The sequence below is a fragment of the Puma concolor genome, chromosome E2 (genome assembly GCF_028749965.1).
Source record: "Puma concolor isolate L17-30 chromosome E2, mPumCon1.1.hap2, whole genome shotgun sequence".
NCBI lineage: Eukaryota > Metazoa > Chordata > Mammalia > Carnivora > Felidae > Puma > Puma concolor.
This window is the reverse complement of record NC_141681.1, coordinates 55,694,312-55,710,694: the sequence shown is the minus strand read 5'-3', so window position 1 is coordinate 55,710,694 and position 16,383 is coordinate 55,694,312. Positions and strand designations below refer to the sequence as shown.

The 16,383-nt window shown below is 49.0% G+C and overlaps 1 protein-coding gene across 2 annotated transcripts; it reads left to right on the top strand.

Annotated features, from left to right (window-relative positions):
• Nucleotides 1-4,600: 4,600 nt before the first annotated feature.
• Nucleotides 4,601-13,123, top strand: KLK13 (kallikrein related peptidase 13). Of its 2 annotated transcripts, XM_086690571.1 has the most exons (6): nt 4,601-4,723; nt 5,225-5,311; nt 9,036-9,225; nt 9,469-9,734; nt 10,889-11,025; nt 12,580-13,123. In XM_086690571.1, the coding sequence occupies exons 2-6, from the start codon at nt 5,260-5,262 to the stop codon at nt 12,772-12,774; spliced, it is 840 nt and encodes a 279-aa protein (XP_086546697.1). In that variant the 5' UTR covers nt 4,601-4,723; nt 5,225-5,259; the 3' UTR covers nt 12,775-13,123. The 2 variants fall into 2 exon arrangements, with proteins under 2 accessions (XP_086546697.1, XP_025770150.2); XM_025914365.2 differs by lacking the exons at nt 4,601-4,723; nt 5,225-5,311 and having other exon boundaries at nt 8,640-9,225.
• Nucleotides 13,124-16,383: the final 3,260 nt, after the last annotated feature.

The window sequence follows — 16,383 nt, the reverse complement described above, 5'->3', positions numbered from 1 at the left end:
GAGATGATGGCGGCTGGGAGGTGCCAGGTGGCAAGGGTGGAAGGTGTTGAGAAACGGTCAGATCGGGGATCTATTTTGAAGGCAGAGCCGACGGGGTTTGGTAATAAAATGGACATGTGATGTAGGGGCAGGAATCCAAAAGAGAGATGAAGGTTTTTTCACTGCTGAGGACTGGAAGGAAGGAGAGACCACCAGTGTAGAAGATCAAGACTCTGTGAGAGGAGCCTGTTTGGACCTGGAGAGCTGCTGAGAGCCCGGGGTTTGGTTTTGGACATGCAGATGTGGGGCAGGCAGTTGGATGTCAAGTTGAGAGTTCAGGAGAAACATCTGGCTGGAGATGTAAATTTGGGAGTCGTCAGCAGGTAGATGGCATGTAAAGCCACGAGGCCAGATGAGATCACCGAGGGAGTGAGTGTAGACTGAGGAGAGGACAGGACCAAGTGCCCAGCCCTGAGGTGCTCCGCCATGTAGAGACGGGCCAGGAGAAAGCAGCACCAGACACGGATGAGGAGCAGCCAGTGAACAATGAGGAAGACCAGGAGAGTATAGTGTCCCAGAAGCCAAGGAAAAAACAAAATCTCTGAAGGAACAGAGTGATCCACTTGTTAAACGCTGCTGATAGCTCAAGTAAGATGGGTTCAGCAACACTGAGGTTTTTGGTGCCATGGAGCGGGCTTGGGAGAGACTAGGAGGACAGGAGTTGCAGACAGTGAGTGTAGGAGAATTGCAGTCAAGGGGAGAAAAAAAAATGGGCCAAAAAAAAAAAAATGGGGGCCAGAATGCTCAAGGAGAGCATGAAGGTTTGAGAGGTTTGGTTTTTGTTCCAATTCTTTTAATGGAACATGGGAGCAACTGTATGTAACATGTTCGTATGTTCATGGAGAAGGACAAAAATTGACGCAGGCAAGGGAGCAGGGAAATGCTGGCTGCACAATGTTCCCAGGGAGGTGAGAAGGGACGGGAGGTGAGAAGGGACTTGTGCCTCCACCCCAGGCACAAGTGGAGGGGTCTGTCTTAGAGGGAGGTGCAGGCTGTTCACCTAGAGAAATAGGAGAGGAGGCAGAGGATGTGGGCGCAGACACAGGTAGGTAGCAAGAGTGACCTTTCTAGTTTTCGCTATTCTGATGGGTGAAAAGTGGGTTGCTGTTGCTGCACGGCAAAGATGATGACTGGGACCGACATCCTTAACAACATGGACCCAGATACAGAGAATAATTTGTGCATCTCGACACTTTTTTAAAAGTTTATTGATTTATTGAGAGAGAGAGAGAGAGAGAGAGAGAGAGAGTGTGAGCGAGCGTGCACAAGCACGGTGGCCGGGGAGGGCAGAGATAAAGGGAAGAGAGAGAATCCCAAGCAGGCTCTGTATTATCAGCGCAAAGCCCAATGTGGGGCTCGAACTCATGAACCACGAGATCATGACCTGAGTTGAGATTAAGAGTCAGACGCTGAACCCACTGAGCCACCCAGGTGCCCCTCCATCTCGATGCCTTTGTTTGTTTCTCTCTCTCTCTCTGCATTTCCTCTGTTCTCTCCTACCCACCCTGTCTTTCTATCTCTGTGTATTTATCCCTTTGTATCTTTCTCTGTCTCCCCCTCCCTTCATGTTTGCATTGGGGCCTCTCCTCTGAGCCTGGGTGTGGGGCCAACTTTCTCATCCCAGCCAGCCAGCACTTCCAACCAGAACTTCCAGTCCTTGCTTGACAAAGAACCCCATTTTGAAGCCAAGCTAGGGTGGGGCCTCTGGAAACCTCAGGCTACCTCCATTTCCAGCTTTACTTAATTAACAAGCACATTTGTGTCCCTTGGTCTCTGTCGGGCTCTCATCTAAGCAACCTTCAAATATTAACTCATTTAACCCTCCTCTTTGAGGTATGTGCTGTTGATAGCGCCATTTTGCAAATGGGGACAACGAGTGGCCATGTCACTTGGCCACTTGGACTCACATCATTTGCGTCTCAACTCTGAACCACTAAGGCCACTGTCTCTTTTTCTAGTCCTTTCTCCAGCCCTGCCTTCTGACAGGGAAAAGACCCTGATTTATGAGACAGTACAGCTGGATTTGGTCTAGTTCTGGGACTTTCAGCAGCTCACTGCCCTCCATGGGCTCCAGTTGCCTTATTGATCATGTGAGGGGATGGAATGCACCCAACTCTTGGTGGGTCTATGACTTCACTTCAACATGAGTCAGCAACCTAAGTCCTGGCCAATCATAAACCCTAATATCAGCATTGACCTGGTACTCACCCCTAAGCAAATACCAAAGCCAGCCACCCCTACTCCAGGACCCAGCCCTTCCCAAGTGAGAAAGCCTTTTCTGGAAGTGTGGACCCAGGCCACAAGAGGGCATAGGTACCCGGACTTCCCACACAAGAGTGTCAGTCACCTCACTTAACCTGCATCCTCCTTCCTCCCGCATCCTCCCTCCACTCAACCTGAACCCAACACTACTCCAAAAGAGTGAACTCAGGACCCACTCTGGGTCCAGCCTTGTGAGGCAAGGGAATTTCAAGGTGGGGAAAGACAATACTCTTTCTGTCACCTTGAGAGAAGCTCACAGCTATGAGCCGGTCCATTCCCATCAAAACCCTACTAAGGGGAGCTTGGGTGGCTCAGTCGGGTAAGCGTCCGACTTCGGCTCAGGTCATGATCCCATGGTTCCTGAGTTCGAGCTCTGCGTCGAGCTCTGCGTCGGGCTCTGTGCTGACAGCTCAGAGCCTGACAGCTCAGAGCCTGGAGCCTGCTTCAGATTCTGTGTCTCCCCCTCTTTGCACTCCTCCCCCACTCATGCTCTGTCTCTCCTCTCTCAAAAACAAATAAACATTAAAAAACAAAAAAACCCTACTGCAACACAGACACCTAACCTCACATCTAGTTTTTGTTATCACCATCAACCCACAACACCTGCTCAGCTATATTTCAAAACCTCCCATCCAAATCCTCAATCATGGCTCCATCAACATTCTTATCCCCAGAACCCTCCCATTGAGAACTCAGTCCTATCCTCAAAACCAACTAGAACCCCATCCTCACCCTGTGTCTATTCTCCCCCCAGACTCACTTGCATTCCCAGTGCTGTCATCAGACCCATCCTAAACCTGTCCATGAACTTTTGTTCTCAGTGCAAGGAAAAAACGTGAAAGACTTTGAGATGAACCCAACAGATGTCTCTGATGGAAAACTAAGTAGGTTATTTGATTTTATGAGGTCTCTGCCTCTGTTATTGTCTTTCAGCTGCTTTACGACTCTGTAAATTATCGACAGCTGATAGAGTTGCAAATCATTCTTGTCTATAACCATAACCGTACAAATGAATTTTGTCAGGTGAAGTACAATTAATTTCCCTCCCCACCCATGTAGAATAAACCAGTTCTCCATCTATTTATAAATCTATTTCAGTCTTCCTTATTGCCTCTACCTGTGTGGGTCTTTGTAACATCTTGCCAACTCCATCATTTATTAATGGATCAAAATAAAAACTTTGATATATGCTTATTTTATATATGTAGGAGAGTCCTGGTTAGATCCCTTTAAAAAAAAAAAAACGTATCTTTTGTCACTAGATTTGATCCCTATATCCAAACTTAAACCTCTCCAACATGGACTACACCATTTTGATGTGAACCTTCACTCTGGCATCTTAATCCCTTATCCTCATCTTGACACCACTGCTCTCTCTCCCAACTTCATCTGATCCCCATCCCTGGCTTTCTTCCAAATTCTGACCCCACCTCTGCCCTCCTTAATCCTTAATCCTGCCCCCTCCACCCCCTAGGATTAATTCATGGCCCCACCCAGTCACAGTTCCAAGAGACACCTACACATTCCCAAAACACCACCTCTTCCTCCTTCCTCTTCCCCATCATCCTGGCCCCCAGAGCTTTCCGATTCCTGCTTCTCCCTCTCCGCTTACATCCCATGGACTCCCTCACCCCAACTGGCCCTGCTCCTTAAAGGCCATTTACCCAAACAAAATATTGCTCTTCCAGGCCCCATCCAAGTCCGGTACAGTTGACTTTCTAAGCCACCTATCTGAAGATTCCCTTCTGGTGCCTGAAGGTTTTGGGGGTGGGGATGGGGGTGGGGGTGGGGGTGGGGGAAGGCCAATGGTGGAATTTAGGCATCTCTGTGTTGGTGCTGGAGATGAAGTTGGGAACTGGAATTTGGATGTGTTGGGTTTGAGGCCCGGATAAACTTGAGATAAGGCTGTTGATGGGCTTGTGTTTGGGGGATAGGCTGACTGTAAGGGGTATGGTTAAAATTAGGGAGACAGGAATAGGGTGGAAAATGGCCATCTGGAAGCTGATGGATGTAAAGATGTGCACAGGGGTTGGAGAGATTAGAAAGCGGGATGGAAAATGGATTGGTGTTAGGGAGGGCCATGGGGATTTAGGGTGGGTTTGAGGAAGGAAATAGCTTTCCCCTTCCCTCTAAGTGAGTCCTGCTGCCTCCAAGTTCACAGTGGGTTCAAATGGGGCCTGGGTGGGGCCAGATCTGGGTCCCAGCTCGTCCTGGAGCTCCGCCCCAAGCGGAAGGGCCAAACCCAGGCTGGGGGGTGCCAGGCAGCAGCCTACTGAGCCTTTGGGGGTGGAGAGGGGGAGGCCAGCAACAGGGAAATGCTGAGGGCGCTGGGGGAGGGAATTCAGGGGTTAAAAAGCCATGGGTCCAGGCTGAAGTTGGAAGCAGCTGGCGGCGAAGTTCTGCACCCGGGCCTCTCACAGAGGTAGGGTCCGCCTGGGGCAGGGGCGGGAGCATCAGAGGGGAGGAGTGGGGAGAGGAGGGAGACGTGAGCTGGGAAAGGGAAAGAGGGTGAACAGCTGAGTCAGGGAGATGGGGCGGGAAGCCAGGGCTTCAGTTACAGAGGTACAGATCTGCAGAGCAGGGGAGGGTGAAGCACGCTGAAAGATAAGCTGCTTGAGGCCGGGTGCCCGGGACGACCCTGAGAGGGGAGCAAGGGGTCAGAGAGCGGCGGGAGCGGGTACTGAGGCCCCCAGCTCGCTGGAGGGCACGGATGCACGCTGTGCACGCCCCCCTGCCCCTCTAGCCTCCTTACTGGGCTCCCCACCGAGGATGGAATTTGGGACGGGGGTGCAGATTCCAGGCCCAAGGCTCTTAATGAAGGAGAGATTTTAGACTGGAAAGTGCAGGCGCACAGGTGGGGAGGAGGGACGGCCAGAGACGGGGGTTCGAGCCAGCCCTTAACACCTCCCCCACAACTTCTCAGGCCCCGCCCGCCCTGCTCCCCACCCCGGAGCCGCCATGTGGCCCCTGGCCGCAGTGATCGCCTTCCTGACGGTGGCCTTGTCAGGCGGTAAGAATGCGCGGGGGTGGAGGCGGGGTGGCCACCGGAACAATGGTAGGAGGGGTCAGGGCAGGAGGAGGGGGCGTGGGAGCCCTGAGCCCCGCCCACCGCCCACTCGAGGCCGGGTCCCCCAGGGACAGCCCTGAGAGCTTCCTGCTTGTCCCTGCGTGACCTGGTTTCTGGGCCGGGGCTAGCCCACTCTCCCCACCGGCCCCAGACCCCTCCCTGGGGCGTCCCCGCTCTGGTGAGCCCGCTCCTATTTATAAGTTTTCTGGATGTTCCTCACCAGCTCCTTCTCTGATTGCCCTACTCTGCAGTGGAAAGCTCACCCCCACCTGCAGCCCCTGCCCCCGCAGCAGCCTCCTCCCCTCTCAAGCAGGGCAATCGTGAGAGTTGGGTTCAAATCCTGACGCTGCCGCTTTGAGCAAGTAATTTAGCCTCTTGGTGTTTTTTAATCTGTAAAATGAGAACATCTAAGTCCCTACTAGGAAAGGTTGTTGTGAATGTTAGAATGAGCTAATGCGTGGCAGATGGAAGGGGCTGAAAAGTTAGTCGTCGTTACTTTATTAGTGTTCACTCTTCATTATCAGCTTCTTCCAGAGCCTTCTAGTTTGTTCTTCCTTTAATTCTTGTGGTGACCCCCAAACCTGATTCTACCCTGAGTCGGTCCCCAAAGATTCCTCATGTTTAAGGCAAATTTGCAGGCAGATTCTCAGGCATCATCATCTGTCCACCCATCCATCCTTCCGTCCATCCATTCATCCATAGCCATTCATCTAACCAACAAGCTGTTGAGCACTAGGCACTGTTCTGGGTACTGTGCAAGCAGACACGGTTCCTGCTATTAGCATCCAGAGCCTAGCGGGGAAGGATGCAGGCATTATTCAAACAATTACTCAAATAATTAGTTAATAATTAGTTAGGACTGTGACAGGAGGTGATGGCTTCAAGGGGCCAAGCCAGGAGCCTTGAGATGGAATGGCAGCTCCTGGCTTGGAAGGCCACCCAAAGGTCTGGACCCCTGAGCCGAGACCTGAGGAGGGAGGAGTCCTCAGGCACCTGGCACCACCCTTGGCCTGAAGGTGGGGTGGTTTCTCTCCTTTGGTGCCACTCCCAGGACTCGTGCCCTTGTCCTAAGCCCCTCCTGGGTACCACGCCCTGGGCTAGGAGCTCCACATGCATCATCTTGTGGAGCCCTCAGCAGCCTTATGAGGTAGGAACACTGTAATTACTCCAGTTTCACAGCTAAAACCCTGGGACTCTGAGACAGCAGGTCCTGCCCCAAAGACACCTGTGGCGCCTGAGTCAGGATCCTGATGTACATTGGCTGCCCTGTCCCCAGCATCCTGGACTTGAGGTTCTGGCAAACCATATTCATTATTTTAGATCTGATGGTCCGCTTAGAGTCAACTCTTTTTTTTTTTTTTTTTAACTTTTTTAAACTTTTTTTTAACTTATATCATTGTCCTAAATGGAAAAGAGCACCCTTTGCTATAAATAAAAGGTAAGAGGAAAACATAAATCCTGCACAATGTAACAACAAAAACAATGTATTTATTGGGTTGGACCATCTGACATTGCCGGTAGTGGGCCTTTTTTGACCTTTCCCCTAACAACAATGGCAGATAAATTTTAGGTTGCCGGCTAAAGGCTTCTGTTTCTTCCAGGTTTTAAAAAGTGAGCTCAGCGAGGATTAGAGAGGTGTTAAAAGTATATCAGTCCCATCATGGAGCTCCATTTCTGCTTGGCAAAATGAGGACTGGAAGAGAACTGGACAGTGACTCAGTTTCTGGGGCTGCCATTTGATGTCACTTACACCTCATCTCTGTACCACCTAAATGACCTGTGTCCACCAAGACTCCTGTCCCCAGTTTTGAGAACCACTGAGCTAATCCCGTGGCTTATGTAGGGGGGGAAGCTGGCCCAGGGAGGAGAAGAGCCTACTGGCCACAGAGCTGGGGACCTCCTAATAATTTTTTTTAATGTTTATTTCTGAGAGAGAGACAGCATGAGCTGGGGAGGGCAGAGAGACAGACACAGAAACTGAAGCAGGCTCCAGGCTCTGAGCTGTCCACCCAGAGCCCAATGCAGGGCTCACACTCATTAACCATGAGATCAGGGGCGCCTGGGTGGCTCAGTCGGTTAAGCGTCCGACTTTGGCTCAGGTCACGATCTCGCGGTCCGTGAGTTCGAGCCCCGCGTCGGGCTCTGGGCTGATGGCTCAGAGCCTGGAGCCTGTTTCAGATTCTGTGTCTCCCTCTCTCTCTGCCCCTCCCCCGTTCATGCTCTGTCTCTCTCTGTCTCAAAAATAAATAAAAAACATTAAAAAAAAAATTTAACAACAACAACAAAAAAAAACCATGAGATCATGATCTGAGCCGAAATCAAGAGTTGGATGCTTAGCTGACTGAGCCACCCAGACACCCCTATAGCTAATAATTAATAACAGTCCCCACTTACTGGGCACTTGCTCTATGCCAGGTGCCGTGCCCCATGAGAAAGCTAAGCCTGGCAACTGGTAGGGCATCACCCAGCCAGAAAGTGGCACATTTAGGATGGGACTTTCCCATTGTTGATTGCTATGTCTCCAATGCTGGGCATAGTGCTAGCACACAACACTTATTGAGTGAACACCTACTATGTGCCAGACACTGTGCTTGGTCCTGGGGATATAGCTCTGAATAAAGCAGTTAAGGTGCCTGTTATCAATGGACCTTATAGTCAAATTGCAGAGATTAAAAAAAAAAAAAACCCACATAAATGTAAACAAATAGAGAGAGAAATGAATACTGATCATGGCTCTGATGGGAATCAACTGGGTGAATGTAATAGGGTGTGACTGGGGGGCTAGGAGGGACAATATTAGACCAGGTGGCCAGGAATCTGGGATGGCCTCCGAGGAGGTAATGTTTGAACTGAACTGAGCTCTCAGAGTCAAGAAGGACACAGACATGTAGCCTGTAGGTTCTGAGTGCCATCAAGTAGAATATTTCATATATGTGATGTCCTATATATGCCCTGTCCACTATGGTAGACACTGGCCATGTGGGACTCTTGAGCATTTCAACTGTAATGGGTGTGGTTGAAGAATTGAATATATTTCATTTTAATGAATCTAAAAGTAAATATCCACACGTGGCTAGCAGCTACCATATTGAACAGCACAGGTCTAGAGAAAGAACTGTCCAGAATGAAGCAGCAGCAAGTTCAGAGGGTATAGTGTGTCTGGAGAATGGGTCCACAAGTCTGGAACAGAGTGTGTGAAGAGGAAAGATGGGAGATGGGGCCAAAGAGGCTGGTAAGAGTCAGATGATACAGAGTCCTGCAAACTTTGAATTTGAAAGTGGTTAGGCTATGGGTTTTATTTAAAGTCATAGAGGCACCTGGTAAATAACGTGTTGAAAGGATGGATGGATGGGTACATACTTACTGCCTAGGTAGATCTATAGGTCAGTCTCCATGGTGGGATGGGAAGACGCAGGTGGGGAGAAAGTCAGGCTTGTTCCATGAACTCTGTGAGCCCCCAGTGGAGTTAGCACTTATACAGAAAAGGACATCATCACCTCTTTGCCCTGACTCCTCTCCACTACATGGAAGCTGGCAACTCCCAGAGGCCAACAAATGAATCATCAATTCCTGGTCACCCAGAGCAAAATTCTGACCCTCTCCCCAAGCCCAAGGCCTCCTTCTCCCCCTGAACCCCAATTCCCTAACATTTTCTCTTCTTCACCAGGTATCTCTCAGGAGTATCCCAAGATTCTCAACGGCACTAATGGGACCAGCGGGTTTCTCCCGGGGGGCTACACCTGCCGCCCCCACTCTCAGCCCTGGCAGGCAGCCCTACTGGTGCAAAAGCGGCTGCTCTGTGGGGGAGTCCTTGTCGACCCCAAATGGGTCCTCACTGCAGCACACTGTCTGAAGGAGTATGTGGGGGTCAGGGGCGCATGAGGGTAGGGATGAGAACAGGACTGGGATGGTGAGGGGGTGGGTGGATGTGGATTGAGGATGAAGTCAGAGTTAGGGTTGGGGGTTGGGACTGGAAATGAAGTCCAGAAAGAGGATTTGAATGGGACTGGAGTTGAGGATGTGGAAGGAGATGTTTGGAGAGGAGGAAGGTGGTGGAGACGGGCTTAACCTCTCTAATCACCCCCTTCCTGCACCCACAGAGGGTACAGAGTTTACCTGGGCAAGCATGCCCTGGGGCGTGTGGAGGCCGGAGAGCAGGTGAGGGAGGTAGTCCGCTCTATCCCCCACCCTCAATACCAGATCAGCCCCACCCACCTGAAGCATGACCACGACATCATGCTTTTGGAGCTGCATTCACCGGTCCAGCTCACGAACCACATCCGTGTTGTGCCCCTCTCCCAAGACTGCCTCCCTGCTGGCACCTGCTGTCGGGTGTCTGGCTGGGGCACCACCACCAGCCCCCAGGGTATGCACCCTCAACAGGTGGCCTGAGGTGTCATTGGCTGGGTAAACTGGGGCAGAAAAGGGAGGGAAGGTTGGAGGAGGATTCCTTTATATATAAAGCAATACATGTATAGTAATATTATATATACTATATATGTTATATATCCTTTATATGAATACATATACATTTATAAATAAGAAGTTAACATGTTATATATATCTCCTTTACACAAATGTCCATTTATAAATATAGAGTTATATGTTACATATGTCATAGATTGTATAGTTATATATCCTTATATAAATATATATACATTTATAAATATGTATAAAGTTATGTTACATATCCTTTATATAAATATACATGAAGTTATATATTTTATAGAATGTTACAGATCAGATATATAAACTTCTATGTCCTTTATATAAATATATAAATTAATAAAAACATAGATATTGTAATATGTGTTATATATTACATGTATGATATATTTATATAAGTACAACACATGACACGTTTGTATCCAAATATGAAAATTCTCGTGTAGGTTGATTTTTTTTAGATCATAAGTTCTATATTTATGTATTTATTTAAATACGTTTACATATAAACTATGTATTAGACAAATTATACCTAAATATATTTAAATAAATTGTCACTTAATGCATTTGATATATTGGCAGGTATGTACTTGTTAAATGTAAGGACGTGTAGGTGTGTCCTTTGTGTTTAAGTTACATGTGCATGAATATTAAACTGATCTTCGTAGCATCAAGGGCCCTTTGCATCTCCTTAGCGGTGCCCTGGCTTCTTCCCCGTCTCCTTTCCCTCTTTCTCCCCGATCTGTCAGCTTTCTCCGCACGGCTTTCCGTCCCCTTGTTTCCTCACCCCCAATCTTCTGTCTCTCACCACATGTCACTATCCCTCTTCTCCTCTCCCTTTTATGTCTCTTCCCACTTTCCTGCATTCTCGAATCTTCCCCTCTTGTTGGCCTCCACCTCCCCTGCCCCATTTCTCTCCACACCTGTCTCCTCCATCCCTTACCCCACATACATATCCCGTCTGTTCCCCATCTTCCTCTTTGCATCCATTTTCTACCGACTCTCCTGTTTAACTCCCACCCTGTAGCCTGGCTGAGACAGACATCCTTAGACCTTCCTCTCTCTCCTTCCCAGTGAGTTACCCCCCAACCTTACAATGTGCCAACATCCAGCTTCGCTCAGATGAGGAGTGTCATCAGGTCTACCCGGGGAAGATCACACCCAACATGCTGTGTGCCGGCACAGAAGAGGGTGGCAAGGACTCCTGTGAGGTGAGAACGGCATGGGGCAAGGGGGCGGGGAGGTTGCCATGGGCCAAGATGGGAAGCCAGAATGAAGGCAGGGACAGCTTCCGGGAGTAGAGCTTCATTTTAGCCTTGGGGGAACCAGTGTTTTAAGAGGACATGTCCCCTAGCATAGAGGGTCGAGATAAAAAGAGAAGTACCCGTGACTGGAGACTATAATTCATCTTAAGCCTCGGCTTTGACTGGCATTGGCTGCCCAGATCCCTGTGTTGAGATGCATAAAGGTTGGTGTTGTTTCACTTGCGAGAGAAACCCAACTCAAACCAGCTTAAAAGCAAGACACACTGGCTTTTGTAACCGCAAAGTCCAGGGGTGTCTTGCTTCAGGCACGGATGGATCCAGGTGCACAAATAATGTGTTTACAATGCTGTCTCTTTTCATTTCAGCTCTTCTCTCTTCTGTTTTTGTCTTCATCCTCAGTTAAGCTTTTCCCAGCAGTTTTGGGCTCACATCTCACCCTCCTAAGCAACTCGATCAGAAAAAGTTTTCCAAGTGTTTACCTAAACATCCTTTTTTTAAATGTTTATCTATTTTTGAGAGAGAAACAGAGCATGAGTGGGGGAGGGTCAGAGAGAGAGGGAGACACAGAATCCAAAGCGGGCTCCAGGCTCCAAGCTGCCAGCACAGAGCCCGACGTGGGGCTCGAACCCACAAACCATGAGATCATGATCTGAGCCGAAGTCAGACGTTTAACTGACTGAACCACCCCGGCGCCCCTGTTTACATAAACATCTTGAGCATGATTCTCACTAGGCTGACTTAAGTCATGTGTCCTGAGCCTTCACTCTGACCAGAGCTGTGGGATTCTCTGATGGACCGAGTCTGTTACGTGACTGACTGTGTGGGCCAGGGAGGGGCTGTTCCCCAAAAGCGAAAATCAGGGGGCAGTTATCAAAATGGGAGGAAATGGGTCCTACCTGGGCAAAAACCTCCACTAAGCACAAAAAAGCAAAACTTATATCCGGTAGAGGAGGCTTCTGAGATTGAGTTTTGGTTTAGTGGGAAAGATGGCGTGTGCCTTGAGTGATCAATGAGGAGTGTCTTGGGTCCAGTAGGGAGAAGTGAGAGTACACGCTCTACATCACCATACCCAGATGTGGGTGAGTTTGCCCAATAGTGAGATGGCACCAAGGAGCCATAAAGCCACAGCAGGGTTGGGGGGCAGCACGGTGTGGGGGGGGGGCACAAGGTGGGGTTGGTAGCAGAGAACCAAGAATGGGTTTTGAGGTAAGGTGTAACCACCCTAACAAGACTGAAGAGCAGAGAAAAATGTGGAGAGAGAAGTCTCTCTCTTGTTCTTGGTCTCAGGGTCCATCTAGCTCCACCTTTCTCTTTGTGTCTCTTTTGCTGTCACTCTCCTCTCTGTCTTCTCGCCTTCCTGTTTCTCTCTAGCCCTGTCTGTGTCCTGTCTCTCGTTATCTCTGCTCTGTGTGTGTGTCCATCTTTCACTCTCATATGTCCCCACCTGTGCCTTTGTTTGCCTCCACCAAGGACCCCCCTTCTCTCTCTTCCCCCCCTCAGGGCGACTCCGGGGGCCCCCTGATCTGTAATGGAACACTCCATGGCATCATCTCCTGGGGAGACTTCCCATGCGGGCAGCCCAACCGGCCTGGTGTCTATACTCGAGTCTCTCAATATGTTGTGTGGATCCGAGAAACGATTCAAAAACACAGAACCCAAGAGTGGAAACGGACGAAGGGGAAGGGCCCACTGTAAAAGCCGGGTTGGCTCACCTGCCTCCTTCCTCCCTCCCTCCCTCCCTCCCTCTGCACCCTCCTCACTCCATTGGCCCAGCCCTTCTCTGCCCCTCCCAAAGTTCCACTTGAACCAGTGATCCGTATTCTCAGAACCTCTGATCCCGGCCGACATTTCGTGTTTCAGAAGCATTCAGTCACTTCCGATATCATGGTCTCCCACATACTGCATCCTGAAATACCTCAGTACCCTCAGCATCCCAACCCAATGTTCCAGGACTCCCACTGTTTCAACAGAATCCCAGATAGCCATCTGAATGTTCTGTCTGTGGAATACCCTTAAATACATTCATTGACTCATCTCAACAATACTCTATGTCCCATGAATGGAACTTCCTTGATATCGTGCCAAACCCTTTCACGTATTTCCTGACTACCAACATTCTAGACACTTCTGTGTTTGGTGCCCAAGAAGGTTCTAGACTCCTGCGACATTTCATCTTGAAAATATTCTCTCGGGGCACCTGGGTGGCTCAGTCAGTTAAGTGCCCCACTTTGGCTCAGGTCACGATCTCACGGTCCGTGGGTTCGAACCCGGCGTGGGGCTCTGTGCTGACAGCCTGGAGCCTGGAAGCTGCTTCGGATTCTGTGTCTGCCTCTCTCTGCCCCTCCCCTGCTTGCACTCTGTCTCTCTCTCTCCCTCAAAAATAAACATTTTTTAAAAAATTTTAAAAAAAGAAAATATTCTCTTGGACTCAGAATCTTCTGCCCCAACAATTTTCTAGGCACATCTGAATGATTAATCATAGCACAGCTAATATTGGATCCTCATAATGGTTCGTTCTCACCTAGTTTTGGGTCTCCCAAATGTCCCATCCCTACCTACACCCCATATTTTGCCAGTATCCCCTGTCTCTGAATCCCCTTGCTCACGAAAGATCAACAGCACACTAGACTAGAGTTTTGGGGTTCAGGGCCCTGAGGGGCTTCCACACCTGGACCCTGTTGTCTGCCAGGTGTTGTCCTTTCATCTCCCCCACAAGCATCTTCACCCTCAGTGACCCCAATACGCAGTGGTTAAATGCCCAAGTCACCGAGTCCCTGATTTGAGCAAGTCTTGAAACTCACTGCCTCTCTGTTCTTTTGTCTGTAAATGGGGCTTCTCATTTTTCCTCCTAACATTGTTATTATAAACTTCAAGCATTTCCACTATGATTCTTTGCCTGGTTCCCTATCAAATATCACCTTAGGGTGTCAACAACCCCCAGATTTGCAGGGTCCAAAAACTGTTGCATTTGGGGCTCCTGGCTGGCTCCAGTTAGCAGAGCATGTGACTCTAAATCTCAGGGTCCCGAGTTCAAGCCCCATATTGGGTGTCGAGCTTACTTAAAACAACAGCAACAACAGAAAGTGTTGCATTCGGGGACTTTTTTCAGCATTTATCCAGTGCTGACCATGTGTAGGCATTCTCTTGGGTGTTGGTAAATACGGCTTTATTTATTTAACACATACTGGTACTTCTCAGAAGCCAGGCACTGTTGCAGACATGGCTGATAAAGCAGTGAATTGGGTAAAACTTCTGCCCTGTAGAGCTTGCATTCTTTGCAGAGAGACTAAATAAATGAGATAGACGGACAAGTGGCAATGTAAACCACGGCAAAAATGAAGCAGAGATGGGGCGCCTGGGTGGCTCAGTCGGTTGAGCGTCCGACTTCGGCTCAGGTCACCATCTCACGGTATGTGAGTTTGAGCCCCATGTCGGGCTCTGTGCTGACTGCTCAGAGCCTGGAGCCTGTTTCAGATTCTGTGTCTCCCTCTCTCTCTGACCCTCCCCCGTGCATGCTCTGTCTCTCTCTGTCTCAAAAATAAATAAACGTTAAAAAAAAAATTTAAAAAAAAAATGAGGCAGAGATGAAGGATAGGGAATGTTGGCGTTGGGAGAGTGAGTGGAGTTGCTATTTTATTATTTTTTAATGTAAGCTCTGTGCCCAACATGGGGCTTGAACTTCCAAACCTGAGATCAAGAGTTACAGGCTCTGATGACTGAACCAGCCAGGCACCCCAGAGTCGCTGTTTTAAATCGTCCGGGGGCACCTGCATAGCTGGTTAAGAATCTGACTCTTGATCTCGGCTCAGCTTATGGTCTCGTGCTTTGTGAGTTTGAGCCCCATGTAGGGCTCTTCCCTGGCAGTGTAGAGCCTGCTTGGGATTCTCTCTCCCCTCTCATTCTCCCCCTTCCCCGCATGCACACAGACTCTCTCCAGCTCTCAAAATAAAGAAAGAAACTTTAAAAAAATAAGATGGTCTGGGGAATGATGGTGACATTAAAAAAAAAAAAAAAAGCAAGCAGGGGCGCTGGGTGGCTCAGTCGGTTGAGTGTCCAACTTCGGCTCAGGTCACGATCTCACAGTCTGTGAGTTCGAGCCCCGCGTCGGACTCTGCTGACAGCTCAGAGCCTAGAGCCTGCTTCAGATTCTGTGTCTCCCTCTCTCTCTGCCCTTCCCCCACTCATGCTCTCTCTCTCTGTCAAAAATAAACATTAAAACAATATTTAAAAAAACAATGAAAGGATGGAAAGAGAGAACCAGGTGCATACCTGGGCAGCAGCGCCCCATGCGAAGACAGCAAGTGCAAAGGCCCTGAGGCAGGAGCTGGCCAGATGCATCTGAAGATTGGGAAGATGGTGAAGAGGTTGGTGTGGAAGTGACTGCCCTTCAATAGCTTAGGCAGGAGGTGATGTTCTCAGGGGAGTTATGGGGTCAGATTCTGGATCTGCTTGAAGAGATTGTTGGACAGTGCCTGTTGACATCAGATGAAGGGTGTGAGAGAAAAGACAGAGAAGGACAACCTCAACGCTTTGGCTTGAGCAACCATTTACTAAATGGAACTGCCATTTACTAAAATTGGGGAAACTCTGGGAGGGATAGATTTGCAGGGAAATACTGGGAATTTTTGTTTTGAACTGTTTATTAGGCACCAAAGTGGCAATAAACTCCGCCCTCAGGGGGATTTACTGAAAATTAACCAATACACTAAACTAAGTAACTGCAAATTGTGATGACTTCTATGTGATAATAAATGTAATCCGTGAAGGATCTAAACGGAGTTTTGTGTTAGAGAATTAGAGGGGATGCTGTTTTCCACAGGTAGTCAGGAAGCACTTCCTGGAGGAGGCGGCATTGACTAAAGACCCCAAAGGTTAGAGGAAGCCGCTTTTGCAAAGAACACTGCTAATATCTCTGAAAGAGAGAGTCATCATATTTCAGAGTCCACCGTCCCTGGTTCCTACACGGGAGCCTACGGGTTAGAGTTTAAAAGCACACAGGGTGGGGGCACCTGGCTGGCTCAGTCAGTGGATCATGTGACTCTTGATCTTGGGGTCGTGGGTTCAAGCCCCGTATTGGGTGTAGACACTGCTTAAAAATAAACATAAATAAAAGCAAGGAGGGTAGAGTCTGAAGGACCTGGTTTTGGATGGAAGAATCTTTATCTTTTGGGAGGCTCTGTTTCCTCATCTGGTACTAACAGGACCTACTGCTCAGCGTTGTTAGAAGGAAGACCGGCATTTAAAGTCTGCACCCGGAAACTTCTCAATCGGTGGAGACGCAACATGATGCGATAGCTAAGAAGG